The sequence below is a fragment of the Mirounga angustirostris genome, unplaced genomic scaffold (genome assembly GCF_029215605.1).
Source record: "Mirounga angustirostris isolate CCGP_5_RB_7025 unplaced genomic scaffold, mMirAng1.0.hap1 SCAF_2, whole genome shotgun sequence".
In the NCBI taxonomy this organism is placed as follows: Eukaryota; Metazoa; Chordata; class Mammalia; order Carnivora; family Phocidae; genus Mirounga; species Mirounga angustirostris.
In genome coordinates this window covers 4,401,608-4,423,235 of record NW_026991710.1, presented here as the reverse complement: position 1 = coordinate 4,423,235, position 21,628 = coordinate 4,401,608, and the positions used below count along the sequence as shown (strand labels likewise).

The 21,628-nt window shown below is 45.0% G+C and overlaps 1 protein-coding gene across 8 annotated transcripts in view; it reads left to right on the top strand.

The window, feature by feature from the left end:
- Window positions 1-21,628, top strand: part of KIAA0232 (KIAA0232 ortholog) — an 87,379-nt gene that overhangs the window by 39,290 nt on the left and 26,461 nt on the right. For all 8 annotated transcript variants that reach the window (XM_045881525.3, XM_045881523.3, XM_045881520.3 and 5 more), the window contains one exon: window positions 13,034-13,171. In XM_045881525.3, coding sequence (XP_045737481.1) covers window positions 13,034-13,171 — 138 coding nt within the window. The remainder of the gene's footprint in view (window positions 1-13,033; window positions 13,172-21,628) is intronic.

Sequence of the window (21,628 nt, the reverse complement as noted above, 5' to 3'; positions counted from 1 at the left end):
AGAATGACAACACAGGATGAGGAACTCTTGTGTACTCTTTTTTTTAAAACCCAATCAAGTATTTTTTTGTTTTGTTTTTCGTTTGGGTTTGTTTTTTTTTTAAAGATTTTATGTATTTATTTGACAGAGAGAGAGACAGTGAGAGAGGGAACACAAAGCAGGGGGAGCGGGAGAGGGAGAAGCAGGCTTCCCGCTGAGCAGGGAGCCCGATGCGGGGCTCGATCCCAGGGCCCCAGGATCACGACCTGAGCCGAAGGCAGATGCTTAGCGACTGAGCCACCCAGGCGCCCCTCTTGTGTACTCTTTACTCAGTCACCTGTTGCTCATATTTTCCTGCTTTTGCTTTATTTCTCCCCTCATTTTGATACCCTGATTAAATCGGCATATGTTTCTTAAGATTGGACTTTCTTAAGATCGGTGTTCCCTTTTTATCCATTGTCCCAGTAATGTCCTGCGTTACAGCGTTGCCCTCGTCCGGGATCCAGTTGGAGACCACGCACTGACTTTAATGGGTGCTCCTCCTGGGTCCTTTAATCTGGAATAGTTCCGTGTCTTTCCTCTGTGGCTCACGACGTTGACATTTTCGAAGATTACAGACCTGCTGTTTTGCGGCACATGCTTTACCTTCGGGTTCGTCTGATGTTTGCTCCTGTTTAGCATCAGCCTATGTGTTGATGGCAGTGACGTTGCATGAGCGGTGGAGTCCCCTTCTTCTCCCTGCACCTCAGCAAACGCACATGACGTCGGTTGGCTTCCTGGTGGCAGCGCTGGCTTGGCTGACGTCTGCTGTGTTTCTCCAGTGCGAAGCTGAGCGCTCTTCTCCGGGTGACCTGTGACCTGTGCGGGAGACTGGCACTTCTGCCGGGCCTAGGTGACTCCGCCTGGATCACCTGTACCCGGTGACTGCTCTAGCTCTGTTGTCCCTCTGCATCTGCTGGTTGGCAGTCTAGTGTAATGCCTTTCTCCTTTTAAGATCAATGGCCCCGTCACGTGGAGAGCACCACAGCAGGCCCAGGGCAGCGGCAGCCGTGTGTCGAAGGGCCTGTCTCAGCCTTCCTTCCGTACCTTGAGGGTGAGGAGTATTCTGTCTCCACTCGTGTGGAAGTGGACATTCCGAGGAGGTTCGGTGAGCTGCCTGAGGCCACACAGTAACAAGTCAGGATGTAAACTCGTGTCTGTCAGACCCAAATCATGTGCCCAGTGTTTATCATTAGAGAGTTTTGTTGTTTCTGTTTGTTTTCAGATATAACAAATAATTATTGGATGAATAACAACACTTTGTTGTAAAGGCAAACTTTAGAAACTAGGTGGAATTGGTTTAATGTTTTTTAATGTACTCGGGGTTTATAGAGGTGGGGAAAAATTCATGCATGTTAGTTCACATTTGAATTAGGAGTTGAGTCACTGCAAAGTAAAAGTGAGTTCCATGGCAGCATGCATTGCCGGGAAACTCAGAGCATAAAGTCTCCAACTGTTAAAATAGATTTGAGTTAAGTTGTTTAAAATATATATATATCGTATATAATATAAATATAAATATATAATATAATATAAATATAAAAATACATATAAGTATAAGGGGTGCCTGGGTGGCTCAGATGGTTAAGTGTCTGTCTTCGGCTTAGGTCGTGATCTCCAGGTCCTGAGCAGGGAGTCTGCTTCTCCCTTTCCTCTGCCCCTCCTCACTGCTCCTACTCTCTCTCTCTCTCTCTCTCTCTCTCTGTCTCAAATGAATAAATTTAAAAAATTCTTAAAAAAAAAAAAAAAAAATATATATATATATATATAAGTAGGCTCCATGCCCAGTGCGGAGCCCAATGCAGGCTTAAACCCATGACCCTTAGATTAGGACCTGAGCTGAAATCCAGAGTTAGACGTGTAGGCGACTGAGCCACACAGTTGCCCCTCAAAAATATTTTATTGTCTTACTTAAAATTGGCTAAAAGGGAAGCTTACAGTAAAACTGTAATTGAAAGGTGGGAGTTTACTTTTCTTGCCTTAGGGTTGTGCTGGGTTGCTGGTCAGCAGCAAATTCCCCATAATCTTTCATGAGTAGGAAGAGTTATTTTAGGAAGATAGGACTGCCTTTCACTACCCCATTCTTAGAACCCCACACCTTCTTAATTTTCTTTCTTCTATAATTAGTAAATTAAAACTATCATCCAAGAGTTTATTAAAACATTTTTTGTGTCTTTATATATTAATGTTCTCAGCATAATGAAATCTGTGTCAGGGGCGTGTGATGATGACAGAGAGCCGCGCTTGGTCTTGCTCACACAGAAGTGGTAGTAAAGACAAGCACACGCACCCCGTGTGCAGTGAGCCAGCCACAAGTCCGCGCGCTCACTCTCCCTGCCCTCTACCTCACCGTTGGCCCTGTGCTCTCAGCCCCGCAGGTGGAGGCACTTAGACATGGTGGCAGAGTTACTCGCCCAGGATCACACAGCTAGTCAATTGGGAGCCTTTATGGATTTAAAAACTTCAAATGTCCAGGGGCGCCCAGCTAGCTTAGTCCATGGGGCCTGCGACTTTTGATCTCAGGGTTATAGGTTTGGGTCCCACGTTGGATGTAGAGATTACTTAAAATCTTAAAAAAATAAAAATAAAAACTAAAAACTTGAACAAATGTCCAGAGGCTAGGGCAGGCCTCAGTGGCAGCCTGACCCAGGGCCTTCCATAGAATCTGTGCCCCCCCCATGAAGCTTGCCTTATCTATTGCCTGTATTCTCAAGCATACCCCTGCCTCCCGCACCACCCAGCCCCCTCCACCGCAACCCCGGACTCCCCCCTCCTGGTAGGACAGCTTGGTCATGGTGCGATTCCTGACCCAACTACTAGGATGAGGGGACTTTGGCTGGGCCACAAGCACCTGGCACCATAGGGACTAAGAACTGGAGAAGATGGTGCCCCAGAGGTAGTCTGGAGTGATTAGGGTGCTGAGCTGTCAAAAAGCCATCCTCCGGGCACCTGGGTGGCACAGTCAGTTAAGTGTCCAGCTCTTGATTCACCTCAGGTCTTGATCTCAGGGTTGTGAGTTCAAGCTCATTGGGCTCTGCACTGGGCTTGGAGCCTACTTTAAAATAAAAAAAAGTCCTCTCAAAGTACCTGCATACAAAGTAGCATTTTCTTCTAAAATGCTTTTCAGTTTGGGGAAATCTTTCCTGGTTGTACTACATTCTGAGATTTGTGTTTCAGACAAATAAACCATTTGCAGTGTTACCCACTCTTCATGATTTTGTTCTCCTTGTTTCTTCCCAGGAGTTTTCTCTTTGCACACCTCCTCCGAGATTGTCCTTTCGTGGTCGTCCCTCAATCTGTGTGATTGCTTTAGGTGTTCTTACGATGTCAGATTGTTTTAGCTTACAGAGGTTCACTAACTGTTCCAGATAGGGAGCAACCATGGATTCTGCACAGAAATACAAGAGGGGTTTTTTCCTTATGCTTTTTATTGAGGCCTAGAATTTATACCAATTAGGGTAGTAATGGGTGAATAGTCACGGAGATCATATCTATGTAATGACAGCCAGATAGACAATTAACACATTACCATCAGCACAGAAGCCCCGGGTGCCCAGAGAGGAAGCCGGCAGTGTGGCCTGTTTTCCACTCCCTTCCTCTGGGCTATTGGCATCTGCCTCACTAGTGTGTTCTGGCCAGGCCTGAGAGGCCGCCCCCAGCTCCACTGGTTTCTCTGTCTCTTAAAGGGCCACCTTTTTCTCTACCTCTTGCCCTGTGCCTAGAACGGGTACATTTCCCAGAGGGGAGAACAGGCTCAGATGTCCGTCCCCTGTGCCACCAGCTGCCCTTGCCTAGGACGGTTCCCCCTCCTTGTCTTCTCAAGGCCTGGGTGCTTGGACAGTCTCTGTTTCAGCCCAGGTGTTCTTTCTTGCTTTGCTTTTGCATTTTTTCTGGCTTTTCTGGTTGGTGCGGGCAGGAAGGTTGGTCTGCTGCCAGTGACATTTTGGTTCCCAGTAAAATTGAGAAGAAGAGATTTCCTACCTACCCCCTGCTCCACACGTGCAGAGCCTCTCCCGTTACCGACACCCCCACCCACGCAGGACCTTTGTTAGTGAACCTGCACTGACACATCATCACCCGAAGTCCATAGCTCACAGTAGGTTTCATGGTCTGTGTTGAACAGTCTCTGGATTTGGACAGATGCAGAGTAAAGGCCATGTATCCATCATCACAGTATCTTCCAGAGTAGTTTCCCTACCCCAAACACCCTCCGTGCTCCACCTGTTCATCCCTCTGTCCCCCAATCCCTGGCAGCCTTTGGTCTCTTTACTGCCTCCATAGTTTCGCCTATTCCGGAATGTCATAGAATTGGGATCACACAGCATATGACCTTTTCAGATTGGCTTCTTTCACCGACTAATAGGCATTTAAGTTTCCTCCTGGTCTTTTTGTGGCTGGATAGCTCATTGCTTTGTGACACTGAATAATCCATCATCTGGATGAATCACAGTTTGTCTGTTTATGTACTGAAAGACATCATTCATGTTGTAGCATGTGTCAGAATTTCCTCCTTTTTTAAGGCTATATAATATTCCATTGTAGGAAAATGCCACATTTTGCATATCCATCTGTCAGTAGACACTTGGGTTTCTTCCATGTCATAGCTGTTGTGAATGACACTGCCATGAATATGAAACAGTATTTCTTTGAGACCCTGCTTTCAATTTGCGGGGGGGTATGTACTCAGAAGTGGAATTGCTGGGTCATATGGTAATTCTGTTTAAAAAAACATTTTTCTTTTTTAAATTTTATTTATTTGAGAGAGAGAGTGAGAGCACGAGAGGGAGTAGGGGCAGAGGGAAAGGATGAAGCAGACTCTCCTGCTGAGCAGGGAGCCTGACGTGAGATCATGATCTGAGCCGAAGGCAGATGCTTAACCGACTGAGCCACCCAGGCGCCCTTCTGTTTTAAATTTTTTGAGGAACCTCCAGCAGCTACACCATTTTACATTCCCACCAACGGTGCACAGGGGTCCAATTTCTCTGTAAAAATGACTCACACTTTTGTTATTTTCTAGTTTTTTGATAGTAGCCATCCTGATAGGTGTGAGGTGGTAGGTATCTCATTGTGGTTTGATTTGCATTCTCCCTGATGATCAGTAATTGCTGAACATCTTTTCCTGTGCTCACGGGCCATCTGGGTGTCTTCTGTGGAAGACCATCTGTTCGTGTCCTTTGCCCATTTTTTAATCGAGCTGTTTCTTGCTGTCGTTGAATGTTGGGAGTTCTCCATATGTTTTAGTGTTAATCCCCCCATTGGAGACAAGGTTGGAAATATTTTCTCCCACCCTGTGGGCTGTCTTTTCACTCTGTACATACAGAGTGCCTTTAATGTACAAAATTTAAAAATTTTCATGAACTCCAATTTGTCTGTTTTTTTCTTTTGTTGCCTTTGCCTTTGGTGTCCTGTCCAAGAGATCACTGCCAAAACTAATGTCATGAAGCTTTACCCTGTTTCTTCCCAGAGATTTATAGATTTAGCTCTTACATATACACCTTTGATCCACTTCTGGTTAAATTTTGTATATGGTGTGAGGTACGGATCCAGTGTCATTCTTTTGCAGGAGATGTCCAGTCTTCCCAGCACCATTTCTTGAAAAGACTGTCCTTTTCCCATTGAGTGGTCATGGCACTGTTGTTGAAAATCATTTGACCATGTGCACGAGGGTCTGTTTCTGGTCTCTCTGTTCTATTTCTTTGGTCTAATATTTGTCTTTCTGCTAGTACCACTCTGTTTTGATTAGTGTAGCTTTGTTACAGTTTCTTGTAGATCTCCTAATTGAGTTGTATCTTCTACCTCAGAGTCCATCATTCTAGAAATGTAGCTGCATTATTGCATTATTTGTATTGCAGGAGGCTAAATAAGAATATCCCAGTACTGACTGCTGAGTGGGACTGATGACTTCTGCATTGGGCACAGCTTGTTTATTCCTGGAACCACTTGTGACATGCTCTTGTGGTCTACCACCATTAGTTGAGTGTATCTCTACCTGGGGAAGCTAGCATCTGCATTGTTCCCCTGGAAGATTATGGTTCTCTTTCACAGTAACTACCACAAAATCTGTACCACAAAATCTGACCCGTCCTGGGTTCCTCAGCTATCTCACCACGTATGCTGAATTTCAGCATACGTTTACTCAGCAGACCGTGATTAAATAAACCTTACACGTAGGGAACATGATAGTACCATCAGAGTACGAGTGAGCACTGTGGATGGTACACAAATTCATGTCCACAGACTCCCTGAGACACCATAATAAAAATGTGGGTTTTTCGGGGGGAGAACCTTTTTTTTTAAAAGATTTTATTTATTTGACAGAGACACAGTGAGAGAGGGAACACAAGCAGGGGGTAGTGGGAGAGGGAGAAGCAGGCTTCCCGCTGAGCGGGGAGCCCGATGCGGGGCTCGATCCCAGGACCCTGAGATCACGACCTGAGCCGAAGGCAGACGTTTAACAACTGAGCCACCCAGGCGCCCAAGGGTAGAACCTTTAAATGGAATAGAGAGAAGGTTTTGAATATAAGTAATTGCATTATTTTTTTTAATATAAATAATTGCATTTTTTAAATGCACGTCTGCTCTTTCGCTCACCACGTGGATGCCCATGACGTGTCAGACACTGTGACAAGCACCAGGAGTACAGGGCTGACTAGCGATGGTCCTCCAGAGATTGCTGCTAGTTTTGGGACCTGTGAAACACTAGCTGTGCAGAGCTGGGGGCACTGTGGATGGGGGACGATGGCAGTGGGAATGACAGAGGAGAGACCAGTTGATCAGTTGAAGGAAAGAGGAAGGGAGAGTGCATGCGAGGTCACGGAAACAGGAAGGGCCTGTGTTGTGAGGCTGGAGACGAGCAGGGCAGGGGCGGGAGTGGGGGGTGAGACTGGGAGGGTGAGCGGACCGATCCCAACGAACCTGACGTGCTGTGTTCGGGGGTTGCTTGTCAGCCCCCGGGACAGACCAGTTCTCTAGACCCCCGGCACCGCAGGATGGCGTGTGCTGCTGGGGAGACTGGTTAGGCCTCTGAGTGTAGGGAGGACAGTGAAGAGTTGTCATTGTTGACTGAGGACCTAGCTGGAGTTAACCTGAAATAATGTTTGTTTTTTAGAGACAAGTCGCCCTTCTGTTGAGCAACGAGAAGTGGATTCATTACTTAGGCCCTTCCTCAAATTCTAGCTGTATCTTTTATTCACAAGCAACCAAAAATTTAGCCTAAATTGGCATACAGGGAGGTGGGGTGGGGAAAGTCTCCCATAACTGAATTTCCAGAAGTAAGGCTGGCCCGAACCTGGTTCAGTTCAGAGCTTTCCCGGTGTCATTAGAACTTCTGCCCTGCCTTGCTGCCTGCCTCCCCCTGGCAGCTTGGTTTTGCAGCCAGCTCCCAGGGACGTGGGGGGCAAGTGAAAATGAGCACAGTTCTGGCAGCCAGAGCATGTGTACCCCCCCGCCCCCCGTTTTTGCTCATTTTCAAGTGCCCAGGTCTGATTGGTCCCAGGCCTGTGTAAGCCAATCTTTGTGGCCAAAGGGATGAAACACGTAGATTTGTATTAAGCCAGTTAGGGCCTGAAGATGGGGGTGGTACTAGACCCATTCAGACACTTCATGATTTTGGTTTTTCAGGGTGCTGTTAACAGGAAGGTGTGGGAGGCAGGGGTGGATGCCGAGCAGCTAACGGCAGACGTCATTATCCCAGCTGTAATTTCAGAATGGCGTGTTCTTTCTCTTCCTCCGGTTCCTAGTGTTTCCTTTTTGACAGAAGGCAGCAAGAGAGAGTCAATCAAAACTCTAGCCTTATGTCACCTCACAGTAGTGTCTGGAAAAGTACTTGGTAATAGATTTTCATGCTGAGAATGTTCTTTAGCTGTATCTTCTTTTGGTACTTGGTAATTTTCTCTGTCTTTGAGATTACGACTTGGAGAAATCATCCTTGATTTTACTGAGTTTATCGAGTAGATATTTGGCACATGGCCAGTATTTTATGTTTTTGCCTAAGTGGACTTGTAATGAGTGTAGCATAGGGGACTAAAAACATAATAAAATAGAAATATCTTGAACTGTTTTTTTATACTGTGTTCTTTTAAAAGCTGATTATTAGCTTGATGCTATTGTTTAAATAAGTCCTAATACATTCACACAGTACATGAAACCAGAAAAAGAAAGGGAGCTTTCAAATACCGTAAGTGGAAGAACCAGAATGCACAAAGTGTATCTACTACGCTGTTATGTAACTTTAGCTACACACTTGATAATGTTTCTGAATGAAGTCAACCTAAAATTGCAAGGCAAAACAGCATGTATCTGCAAAATTTATAAAGCCATCCTAACAGCTAACATTGTTTGACTCACAAATAATGGCAAGCTGCTTTGTACGTTTTCATTCTGTCAAAGTGAAAACAAGAAGCAAGCTCCCCGCTCCGGCCCAGCTTGGTGGTGGGATTTGTCCAGGGTCACAGTGCAGGACCAGCTGTGGTTTCCCACTTGACACAGTGCAGAGTGATCGTCTGTATCTTCACATCTGTTCACAACTGTTCAACTGAGAAGCTTCTACCGAACTTTTACTTGGGGGTGACTAATCTGCACTATAATGACATGTGAAAAGGCAAATATTAAGAGAAGAATCTAACAGAATTTTATAAATGTCTTCTAGGCAATTAACATGCCTGCAGGTTAATATCAATATTTGGCAGTATCTGTTTGTGTGAAAAGACATTTTCAAAAACGAGAGACACTGTGTCGTCTTATAGATCAGCATGAACAGGGCAGCTAGGTAAGGAAAAGAAAAGACCTCCAACTTGGAAAGGAAGAACTACAACTATCTGTGGCTCGCAGATGATGCAATCTTGTATATAGAAAACCGTAAGGAATGAAATTAAGAAAATTCCATTTACAACAGTATCAAAAAGGATAAAATACTTAGGAATAAATCTAACAAAAGAAGTGCAAGGCTTGCACACTGAAAACGTCACTGAGAGAAATGAAAGAAGACCTCGTAAATGGAAAGACCTCCCGTGTTCACAGTCAGAAGACTCCGTGTCAATAAGCAGCGCCCCACACACTGACGCGCACCCAGCGCAGCCCTGTCAGAGTCCCTGCCGCCCATGGGGCCGAAATTGGCAAGATGATCCTAAAATCCATATAGACCTCTAAAGGGACTCAGAATAGCCAAAAAAAAAAAAAAAAAAAAAAATCTTGAAAAGAAGAAAAAAGTTAGAGGACTCACACTTCTCAATTTCAAAACTCACTGCAAGGCTCCGGTAAGCAAGGCCACTTGGTATGGTGTACATACTCTATAGAAGATGGAGGTGAGCGTCAGGAGTGAGCCTGTGTATTTTTCGTCTAACAAGACCGTTCACGGGGGAAAGAATGGCCTTTTCAACGAAAGGTGCGGAGACAACAGAGTAACCACCTGTAATGGAAGTTGGACTCCTACTTCATACCACATGCAAATGTGAACTCCATCTGGTCTCTAGACCTGAATGAAAGGAGCTAAACCATGAGGCTCTTGGAAGAAAATGTAGGAGTGAATCTTCATGACTTGGAGGAGGCAGTGATTTCTTGGGACACCAAAAACAAGCAGCCAAAGACCTCAATAAATGAGACTTTATCACAATGAAAAACTTCTCCAACTCAAAGGACACCATCAAGAAAGTGAAAAAAACCTATAGAATTGGAGAAAATGTTCTCAAATCCTGTATTTAATGAGAGACGTGTGTTCAGAATAGATCATTTAAAAATGGGCCAAATATTTGAATAGGCCGTTGGTGTATCTTCTCTGGACAAATGACAGTAAACACATGAAAGGATGCTCCATGTCGTTAGTCATTAGGGAGATGAAGACCATGATGAGACACCACTTCATGCATGCTGAGATAGCTAAAATAAAAACCCAGGAGATGACGAGTGTCAGTGAGGATGTGGGGGAGGTGGAGCCCTGAGACATTGCTGGTGTGATGGTGAAATATAGCTGCTTTGAAAATAGTCTGACAGTTGTTCAAAAGGTTGAACACAGAGATGCCGTGTGATCCAGCAGCTCTACTCCCAGGTGTATAACCGGGAGAACAGAAAATAAACGTCCATACAAAAACTGGTATGTGAACGTTCGTAATAGCCAACAGGTAAAACAATCCAAATGCCCATTAATGAATGCATGCACAGATGAAATGCAGTGGAATATTACTCAGTCAGAAAAGGGAGTGGAGCACCGATACATCCCACAATCTGTATTTAGGATGAGCCTTCAAGACCTCAGACACAAAAGGAAGTCTGTTGGATCATTTCATTTATATAGAATTTCCAGAATAGGCAGGCCCATAGAGACAGCAGGTGAATAGTTCCCCAGTGACTCAGGAGAGAGCAAAGTAGTGATGGGAAGGAACTGGTAACGGTACAGGGTTTCACTTGGGGGCGATGAACAGGTTTTATTTATTTGTTTATATATATATGTATATATATATTTTAAAGATTTTATTTATTTATTTGAGAGAGAGAATGAGAGACAGAGAACACGATAGGGAAGAGGGTCAGAGGGAGAAGCAGACCCCCCGCCGAGCAGGGAGCCCGATGCGGGACTCGATCCCGGGACTCCAGGATCATGACCTGAGCCGAAGGCAGTTGCTTAACCAACTGAGCCACCCAGGCGCCCTATTTGTTTATATTTTTAAAAGATTTTATTTATTTACTTGTCAAGAGAGGGAGAGAGCACTAGTTGGGGGGAGCGGCAGAGGAAGAGGGAGAAGCGGGCTCCCTGCTTAGCAGGGAGCCCGACGAGGGGCTCCATCCCAGGACCCTGGGATCATGACCTGACCCGAAGGCAGATGCCCAACCGACTGAGCCACCCAGGCGCCCCAACAACTTTTGACTACTAAAGAGTGTGACCTAAGTGTAAGAAAAATCAGAAAATAAGATTCGTTTCCTTCTCCTACTCACCAAGAGATAAGCTCCTCAGTGACCTCTTAGTTCATGTGCACACACATTCACACGAAATGCGACTGTACTGTTTTATAGACTATTTCTCTTGTGTATACTGTGGATAGCTTTCTTTGTCAATAAATAGGCTTCATAATCTCCTTAATGGCTGTAATATCTCCTCGCCTGGATGAAGAATAACCTATTTAACCAAGTCTGCCTTATTTGGCGTTTAAATTGTGTCTGCATGTTTGCCTTGATTGACAGCACTATTATCAACACCCAGTAGCTAAATGTGTGTGCAGAGTGGTGATTATTTTGTTAGGATAAATTCTCAGAAATAGAATTATTAGATTGAAAGTACACGGCCATGTTTAAGATGTGATATGTATTGTCAGACTGCCTCTGTAAAGAGCACCTGTCCATGTGAACTGAGTTTTGAAAGTCCCTTCCGTCTACATAATAAAACTTCATTCAGCCCCTTGAATGTGGGTGACCTCTGCTGAGCTATAACTTCAGTAGGGAAACGTTGTTCATAATCTCAAGAAGGAGAAAGAGCCAGTCTGAGCAGAGCAAACAAAAAGGAGTCCTGTTTTCCACTAATACAAAGATAACTTCTCTACTTTGTTTTATATGCTAATGAACAATAGAATTACAACATTTCTTTCTGCCTTTGGAAGCTTCGAGTCTATGTTGTTACGGTTCTGTCCACTGTTCCTGTTAGAGGACAAACCCTATCACCAGAAGATACCACTGATAAGGAATGTCTGGTTTCAGGTGTAGTCCAGCCAAACCCGTCAGATAAGTGGAAATATACTGATAGTACTTACTTGGCCATTAAGCACATTTTCCCTTGGAAAATTGGAATTGACACCACTCAGCCAGAAAATATGTTTTTCGGGTTCATGAGATCTGCAAACATGCCTAAGAAATTAAGAAAAAGTATGCTAATTATGATGGGTGTGGAGGGAGGGACTGTTCTCCCACTCTTATCTGGTGGCATAAAAGTAATTTTTATGTATTGGATCAAAGTAAAAATTGGGTCACACAGTTGATGGTGTATGATTTGATCTTTTCAAATCTTTTGTGTTTATTATGCTTTTCCTTCTTTATCTCCTCTTATTTATATATTTATAACCATGTCCTGAGGGTCTGCTGTAGGCCACATCATCTTCTAAGTAATTTTTAAAATTTTCCCATTGTTTGTCTTTCTGATCCTTTTTTTTCTTATGTCTGTCCACTGGTTTTAATCGTAATTTGTCAAATGGAAGTCTATTTATTTATTTTCAAATGGAGGGCTTTTTAAAAGGCAAAACAAAGTAGCAAAGCAATTGAAAATATTACTTTAAAGTCCCAGTTTCGTGAAATAGCTATAAACTTACATCTTAGAATATTCTATAGCCAAAGAATTTGTGGTAATGTTGAGGTGATGCTTACAATTTAAAGTTAAGTCAAATACAATATTCTATAACTAGCATGAATTCAAATCTGTGATTTTTAAACCATACAGAAAAGACCAAATGAAGCAGACCACATTATTCTAGTTTTCACTGGGTGGTTGGATCATGGATGATTTTGCTTTCTTCCCACTTTTCAAATTTTCTTCAGATTTTTATTAATGGGCCTATGTAACCAAGGAGAAAAATAAACTTGTCATGCCAACATAAAATTGTTTTTTAGACTACAAGGTAAAGAAATAGGGATTGAACCATCTAACTGTTAAATGTTAAAATCTGATAGTAATATAAACACTCATTATCGAGGAGTGAGAAGCACAGAAGAGAAGACAATTAATTGTGTATGTAGTTTGGAATTTATGATGTACTTGCATTTACATACAATTGTCTGATATTTATTAGCACTTAATGTCAGTGGGCCATATTCCTTCAGATCATAAATAAATCATAAATACTATAATGAGAATCTGGGTAATAGATACCAACCAAACGAATGATTATTCCACAGCGCTCAGACTGACCATGTTCTGTGGTCTCTGAACTTACTAACGTGAATGTACTTGGGAGGGGAATGTGTGAGCATGTGGGAAATAACAGTATTTGAAACTTGCTTCTTAGTCTTGTTCACTGAACTCTGTCTAATCTTATTTTAGGAGAATGACATCTTCCTGGGCTGGGAAAAAGGAGCTTACAAGAAATGGGGAAAGAGTAAGAAAAAGTGCTCAGATCTGACTCTGGAAGAAATGAAAAAACAGGCTGCTGTTCAGTGTCTTCGCTCTGCTTCTGATGAAGTAGGTTCATAGTTCATCTCTATTACTTAACAAAAGAGAGGCGGGGGGGGATTTTTTTTTAAAAAGCACGCAAATAGAACATCTTGACCAAAGAAACTTAGAAAAATGAACTACTCATTATCTTACCGCTGTAGTGTGAACAGTCAGTTTTTCCTCTAGGGCATTTTAATGCGTAAATGAAGTTGTATTAAAATATATTCTTCTAAAATACTATTACAATTAGAGTATACACCAAATTATGTATCCTTTTTTTCCCATTACGTCTTTTTATTACATTATCTTTATTCTTTGTAGTGGCTAAGTTCTGTTTCATCAAATAATATTCCAAAAGCAATATAATACACTCTTTATTAGTGGATATTTACTTAGCTTGCTCTTTTTTTTTTTAAGCAATCTCTGTGCTCAAACTCATGAATCCTGAGATCCCAGAGTCGCATGCTCTACTGACTGAGCCAACCAGGCACTCCTGTTCATCTTGCTCTTTATTTTCTGTTATGCTCTCCAGAATATTTTCATATGTGTGTGGCTCTTCCATATTCTAGATTATTTCTTTGGGATCCTTTCCTAGAAGTGGGATAGTGGTTTAGTATTTTAAGGACACTACATTTGCTTATGATTCATACTTATTTGTTTTTAGAAAATATTACAAGATTTTTTTTTTTAAGATTTTATTTATTTGACAGAGAGAGACACAGCGAGAGAGGGAACACAAGCAGGGGGAGTGGGAGAGGGAGAGGCAGGCTTCCCACCAAGCAGAGAGCCCGATGTAGGGCTCGATCCCAGGACCCTGGGATCATGACCTGAGCGAAAGGCAGATGCTCAACGACTGAGCCACCCAGGCACCCCAAGATTTTTTTTTTTTTAAGTAAGCACTACACCCTTGGGGCTTGAACTCATGACCCTGAGATCAAGAGTCGCATGCTCTACTGACTGAGCCAGCCAGGCACCCCATATAAGGTTATTTTATTATATTAATCTTCTAATACTTCATATAAAATATTTGTCATGTCCTTTAGCACCCTGAAAAACAAAATGGTTTTAGAATATAATCACCCATTTAAATTACTACTATACAATTCTTTTTTCTTTAAAAATTTTATTTATTTATTTGACAGACACCTTACAAACTACCCAATGAGAGAGAGCACAAGCGGGGAGGGGGGGTGGGAGAGGGAGGAGCAGACTCCCCGCTGAGCAGGGAGCCTGATGCAGGCTCGATACTAAGACCCCGGGATCATGAGCCGAAGGTAGACGCTTAGCCAGTTGAGCCACCCAGGCGTCCCGATACTGTGCAGTTCTTACTAACTCACTATAAGATGTACTCTCTGAGATCCCACTACTTTGAAAATTATTTTATTTTGCTTTTACTGGTTATTTGAGATGGTGTGGTTTAAGTACCTTTTATGAAGCAGAGTTGAATTGAAAGGATTCTGTCGTCTAGAACCTTCTTAATTTAAATGGGTGATTATTTTCTTTTTTTTTTAAGATTTTATTTATTTATTTGACAGAGAGAGAGCACAAGTAGGCAGAGAGGCAGGCACAGGGAGAAGGAGAAGCAGGCTCCCCACGAAACAGAGAGCCTGACGCAGGACTTGATCCCAGGACGCTGGGATCATGACCTGAGCCGAAGTCAGGCGCTTAACCATCTGAGCCACCCAGGCGCCCCTAAGTGGGTGATTATATTCTAAAACCATTTTGTTCTTTCAGGATGCTAAGGGACATGACAAATATTTTATGTGAGTATTAGAAGATGACTAAAACAATCCTAGGAGTTCTCTAATGGCTGATGTTGGGGTGACCGGCTTTGCTGCCTTGGGTAGTTTGTAAGGTGTCTTCTTGTGGCCACCGCCTAGCGCCCACGCCTCCTGAGGCTTGTGCAGGAAGTCCCAGCTGTGCGTTCTCCCCCTGCCAGCACGTTCTCAGAGACCCAGCCCCTGGCACCGTCTCGTCCTGCTCATGCGGGCCTCACATCCTCAGTTGCACTGGCTCATTTCTGTCTTCCCTTCGTGACGTGCTCCTTGGGGACCGAGACCGTGAGCTCCCTGTGTGCTGGTCTGGTGCCTGACAGCCGCGAGTGCCGTCTCAGGGGAGGCGCCGACTGTCTCTTGAATGCAGTTGTGCACTCGGATGTTCAGGAGTCTCCCCTTGGCATCCCGACCCTTCCTGTCCTCTCCCACCGGGTTCCTCTCTTGATTGCACGAAACTGCTGCCTCCTCGACTGTGGGAGAGGGATTTGCAAGTTAACCGCTCATGTGGCTGACTTTGGAACTGTTTCATCACAACAAGTGGGAACATCAGGAACCTAGTTTAAGAAAAGGCGGGCATAGGGGTGCTTGGGTGGCTCAGTCGTTAGGCGTCTGCCTTCGGCTCAGGTCAGGATCCCAGGGTCCTGGGATCGAGCCCCACATCGGGCTCCCTGCTCTTCGGGAAGCCTGCTTCTCCCTCTCCCACTCCCCCTGCTTGTGTTCCCTCTCTCGCTGTGTCTCTGTCGAATAAATAAATAAAATCTTTAAAAAAAAAAAAAAAGAAAAAGAAAAGGCGGGCATATACATGAAGGGCGTAGGGTTATCTCCCTGAAACCAGGCCTGGAAATGCACAGCCTGAGGAGCGGCCTCAACCGGGAACGAAATAATTGGCAGCTAAAGTCATTTACTCAATGATCCGCAATCTCTCATTTGCTTCTCTCTCTGCTTCTGGGTCATTCTGCCTCTCTCTGAAGTCTGGCTTTCTCTCCTTTAGCACACACAGTGAGAAAACCACCCTGCCAGCCCCATCCCAGCACCACTGCTGAAGGCTAGTATCCACTCTTCAGCTAGGGAGAAATGTCATTGGCTGGGCTTGGGCAGAAGCCCCCCCACCCCCCAAATGGGTGAGCTGCAAGGAGGGGGCAGAGTTGCCTGGGGGTCCACTCCTGGAGCAGGGGCAGTACTAAGAGAGAAGGGGGTGATGTTGGGTAGTTTCCCAAAAGGTATTTTCTACCTGACACTGAAGGGAAAGTAAGTTGGAGTTGAAAATGGCGGATGGTTTTTTAAAGGAGAGGTTAGTTCAGGTAAATTCTTTGAGTAAAATCCAAAGAAGCTGCTGAGTCATGCTTGGGAGGAAAATGTGAGTCAAGAGTTTCAGTCTGGGAGAGGATCTTATTTCTTTGGACCAAAGTTGCTGAGAAATGCCTCTTGCCTTCGACTCGTGGTGAAGGAAAGCCGAGTGGAAAACCAGGGCGCCCAACATGAACCGCGGAAGTGAGGAGTACCCGCACCTTCTCCTAGCCTAACACAAGACCCTGCTCCCCCCTGCCTTGTGGCGTTCATGTCTGGTTCCTCCTAGCTGAGCGTGATGTGTGCTGGAAAGGACTTGGTGTCAAGTAGGAACAGTGCAGGCAAAGGAGAGTGGTTCTTTCCATTGTTGCTTTGGAAAAAATGCATTCCTTTGCCGGAAAGTCAAAGGGGGGATTTTTGTTTTCAAGCCCAGTGAAGTCTTCTTGTTTGATTTGTTCTTCTCATTTCATAAAAAATTGTTGCATTGCTTTTTCCTAACAATGATGGCTTTTAATCTTACCAAATGAAAACGAGCTGAGTAAGTGAATTTGCGAGGCATGTACTGGGAGCTGGGGACTTGCCTGCAGAATGAAGGAAGAGGAAGTAGGAAGTTCTCAAGCCTCTTCAGCGCTGCTGCTATGTCTGCATCAACACACACGCTCTTTTTTTTTTTTTAAGATTTTATTTATTTATTTGACAGAGAGAGACACAGCGAGAGAGGGAACACAAGCAGGGGGAGTGAGGGAGGGAGAATCAGGCTTCCCGCGGAACAGGGAGCCCGACGCGGGGCTCGATCCCAGCACCCTGGAACGATGACCTGAGCCGAAGGCAGACGCCCAACGACTGAGCCACCCAGGCGCCCCGACATACAGACTCCTTAAGCCAGCTCTCTGGATTTTGGGGAGTCAGTGGAAAGAACTTAAAAAAAATCCCTCTTTCCTTATGGCCTGTGACGGTAGAAAGGAATCACTGTGGATGTTCATAAACTGTAGGCTGTATGTCCCCAAGCTTTTCTTTCTAGAATCTGTCTGGCAGCTTCAGTGAAAATAAAGGTATGAAGAGGTCCTACGTAGGAAATTAGAATGCAAAAGGTTTGTTTTCTGTTTTGGCCACAGTGAGTGTTCGTGTATGCGTATGATGTTCATTTCCTAAATATTGAGGATGGTAACATACATGGTGCCGTGCTTTGCTTTCCCACCCAGTCACTACCAACTGGCCAGAATCAAAAGTCTCAAACGAGCTTACAACCTGATTAAAATGTCAATGATACAACCACAAGACAGTAACATAAATGTGGCTGTCGTCGTATCAGGTAGGTGGCTAGGGGTGATGTTACGCGTTCCCCACGAGTTCTCTTCTCATGACTTTCAGATGTGTGCGTGTGTTGTACTATTACAAGGTACAGTGTTAGTTGTTTCTTTAAAAGCATCCATAGCATCAGGCTCTTCACTGCGTCGTGGTTTCAGGAGGATGGCCGACTTCCCTGACTCCACTTTTACATACTTGTGAGGTGACACTGTCTCCTCCCACTCTCTCCCTGCAGCAAGTTGTACCCCCACATTGCAGCACATCCGTTGGACCTGCTCAGCCCAATATTTTGTCTAAGGGACGTCACCAAAACAGTAGGAAACTCCGTTATGTCCAATTTAATTTTAGACATTGAATAAAGTTTAGCAGCACCTGCAAAGACTTCGGGCAGTTGGTATTGATTCCCCCAGGAGGTCATGACCTTCGTGGGCTTTGCCTTGGTGAGGTCCGGGGGAGGTCCTGCTGAAGCTGCCGTTGCCGATTCCCTTCATCTGCACCAGCACGTGACCTGCACTTCTCCCGGCGCTCATTTTGTCTGGCACGGTTGCATCTCCTTTGGTTGCAGTTGTACCAGGGCCTGGAAAGGGGACGGTGCCCCTCATGCCCCCCAGATGGCTGGTGGCATCAAGGGATGCTCTCCTGAGCCGTCTCTCTTTGTCGGCGGTGGACAGACCATGTGCCTGCTGTCAGTTACATCCAGACCTCTTGCCCCATTTTAAAAACCATAAAACAATGTTGGAGTTTGCCGGCTCTTGTTTTTGGAATCCTCAAGTTTCCGTGCTTCTGTTTTCTCAGTCCCCGGAGTCGGAGCTTTTTGTATTGTTTTTGTTTCCATTTTAACAATGAGTTCTGTTTCTGGCTATTTTAATGGAGCTCCTGAAAGCTGCGTCAAAGCTAGTATTTCGTCGCCCGGTTTGGGTATCAGTGGAAGATGAGGAACCGCAGCAGGCCCTGTTCGGGGAGTAAGTCAGGCTCGCAGCGATGACTGGGTGAGGTTCTGGAAGTAGCGCTGCTGCTCGGCCTGGGCAGTCGCTCGGCCTGAGGCTGCCACGGAGCCTCACGGAGGGATCGATGCCCCGGGTTCCTTAGGGGCTTGTTGCAGTCGCCCATATTCCCACATTGACCGAAGCCCACCAGTGAAAGCCCGTCGTGCATCTTCGTATTTGCGCATGTGTTGTTTATATGCTGTACAGGGTTGCATATGCAAAAACTGTTCCATGGCAGTCTGTTGTTGAAGTTAATTTTGACAATATATATTAATTGTGTCTTTGCACACTGACTTTTGAACTTAACTCATTCTGGATAAATAGCATCAAAACAATGATAAGTAACATTTATGGAGCACTTAAAATTAGATTCTGAACATTGCAAGAGGTGAGGCTGTGCTCCCTCTGTAGGCCAGAGCCCTGAGAAGCCGGTCAATGGTCGCTAAAGCTGAGGAGACTCACGGTGGCTGCGCTGTCCCAGCCAGCCCTGGCGAGGAAGCCTCGGCCGTATCTCAGTATTGATGGTGGGAGGCATTCAAGGACACCTGTAGGCCCTTGGGAGGATTTTGGCTTTTCCTCTGGGAAGCAGTGAAGTGTTGGAGGGCCTGGAGCAGAGACTAGTGTAACCTGACTTCAAAGCTGATAGGACCCCGTGGGCCGCTGCACTGAGGCAGGACGGGACAGGACAGGGCACGGGCAGACTCTGAGAAGGTGGTGGTCTGGAAGGTAGAGGACAGTGAAAACTAGTGGGATTCTAAATATGTTTTGACGGGACTCAATTTGGGGTGGAGAAAAGGGAGGAGTTGGAGAGGATAGCTACAATTTTTGGTCTGAGCAACTGCAAGAATGCAGTTTTCAGGGATGCCTGGTTTGAGGGGCTCAGTTGGTTGAGCATCTGACTCTTAGATTTCAACTTAGGTCATGATCTCAGGGATGGGACATCAAGCCCCATGTCGGGCTCCGTGCTCAGTACAGAGTCTGCTTAGGATCCTCTCCCTCTGCTGTTCCCCCTGCTCATGCTCTCTTTTTCTCTCAAATCTTTTTTTTTTTTTAAGATTTTATTTATTTGTCAAACAGAGAGATAGCACACAAGCAGGGAGAGGGGCAGAGGGAGAGGGAGAAGCAGTCTCCCTGCTGAGCAGGGAGCCCGATGTGGGGCTCAATCCCAGGACCCCGAGATCATGACCTGAGCCGAAGGCAGATGCTTAACGGACTGAGCCACCCAAGCACCCCTCAGACAAATCTTTAAAAAAAAATATGCAGTTTTCATTTCTGAGGAAAGGAAATTAGGGAAAAAACACTAATCTGTGGGTGGAGGTATGAATAGAGCTTTGAACGTGAGCTTGCTGGGAAGAGGGCCACATGGAGACTCAGAAAGGATGGTTGGGTGTGTGAGGGCTGGTGGGGCTGCGTGGTTCAGGGAGGATGTGGAATAATAGACCATTGGCTTGTTTCTGTAGCTCACCCAGACCCGGAGATCTCCTGTCTCCAGGGCCAGGTAGGAGGCTGGGTATGTACGACAATAGAGAGCGGTGAGGCCTGATGGGGCCAGATCTTTTGATCTCTCTTTAGAAGAAGTGGGAAATTGTGTGTGTGTGTGTTTTAAAGATTTTATTTATTTGACAGAGAGAGACACAGTGAGAGGGAACACAAGCAGAGGGGGAGTGGGAATGGGAGGAGCAGGCTCCCCGCTGAGCAGGGAGCCCGATGCGGGGCTCTATCCCAGGACCTCGGGATCATGACCTGAGCCGAAGGCAGACGCTTAACGACTGAGCCACCCAGGCGCCCGAAATTGTGGTTTTTACAAGAAATTCTTGAATATCAAATGTCAAGAAGTACGGATATGAGAAAAGGAAAGAAATGGGAACTGCTGAAATCTGTGGCCAAGGGGGCGGGAGGGCAAGCAAGTGGCCTGTGGGGGGTTGTGGCGTGGGCCATAAATCGGACTGCGTGCACGAGGGGGCGTTTTGCACCCCCTGCTACAGACGAGGCAAAGCAGAGTTATCTTTTTCTAAGGCTTCATTCCTCACTTTATTTGATCGTTACTTGTAACAGATGCTGACATCCTCTACTTCTTATGATAAATAACTGGTTTTTTGTCTATCATTCTAAGAAGAAGTGGATCTTGTCTTCCCTGGCATGTGGTAGGCATTTGATAATATTTATCCAATGGATACGTCTCCCCTCCTCTCTACCATATTCTAGAGAGCAGCTGTAAATGAGAGCTGGAGGCAGCCAGCGGGTAGATTTTCATAGATCTTCCTGTGGTCAGGGATGGGAATCACAACCCTCATGCAGGTGCCTTGGCAGAAACAGCTTTTTGTTTGGGTTTTTAAATATATATATATATATTTTGAATGGCTATAGGCCCAAGATGTTTACTCTGTCTGCATAGTGCGTGCTCCCTCCCCCACTTTCTATTGCGTTATAGTTGGCCACATTACATACTTCTGCTACTTCCATGGCCACTGAAGGCAGGAGCTTATGAACCCTGGTATAGACTCTTCAGTTGTGTCACTTGGTGCTCTTTTGTTTATTGGCTTAACGTTAACTTAGTTCTAAATTTTAAAAAGTATTTTAAAATGGAAGTGATCCTTTACAGTTTATCGGCACTGGTCATCGTTCCTTGGTATTTAGCTGGGTTTCCTCCCACTAATCTTCCAACTGTGCTTTAGAAATTGAAGTCTGAGGGGCGCCTGGGTGGCTCAGTCAGTTAAGTGTCCGCCTCTTGATTTCAGCTCAGGTCATGATCTCAGGATTGTGAAATTGAGCCCTGCATTGGGTATGCTTTGGGTGTGGAGCCTCTTTAAGATTCTCCCTCTCCCTCTGCTCCTCCCCCCGCAGCTCATGTGAGTGCACTCTCTCACTGTCTCTCTAAAAAAATAAATAAATACAAATAAAACTCTGAGATATGAAAAATAGTAAAAGAGCTCCGTCCATGTGCAGGGTAGGAGTATTTGGAAGTGTGTACCTTGGTTAAGTACCCCAAAACTTAATGACTTACACCAACAGTCCTTTTTACTTGCTCACAGTTGTGTGGGTCAGCTAGGACTCAGCTGGGAGGTTCTGTTGATGGTCTTGTTTGGGGTTTCATATGCTTGCAATCAGATGGCAGCTGGGCCTGGAAG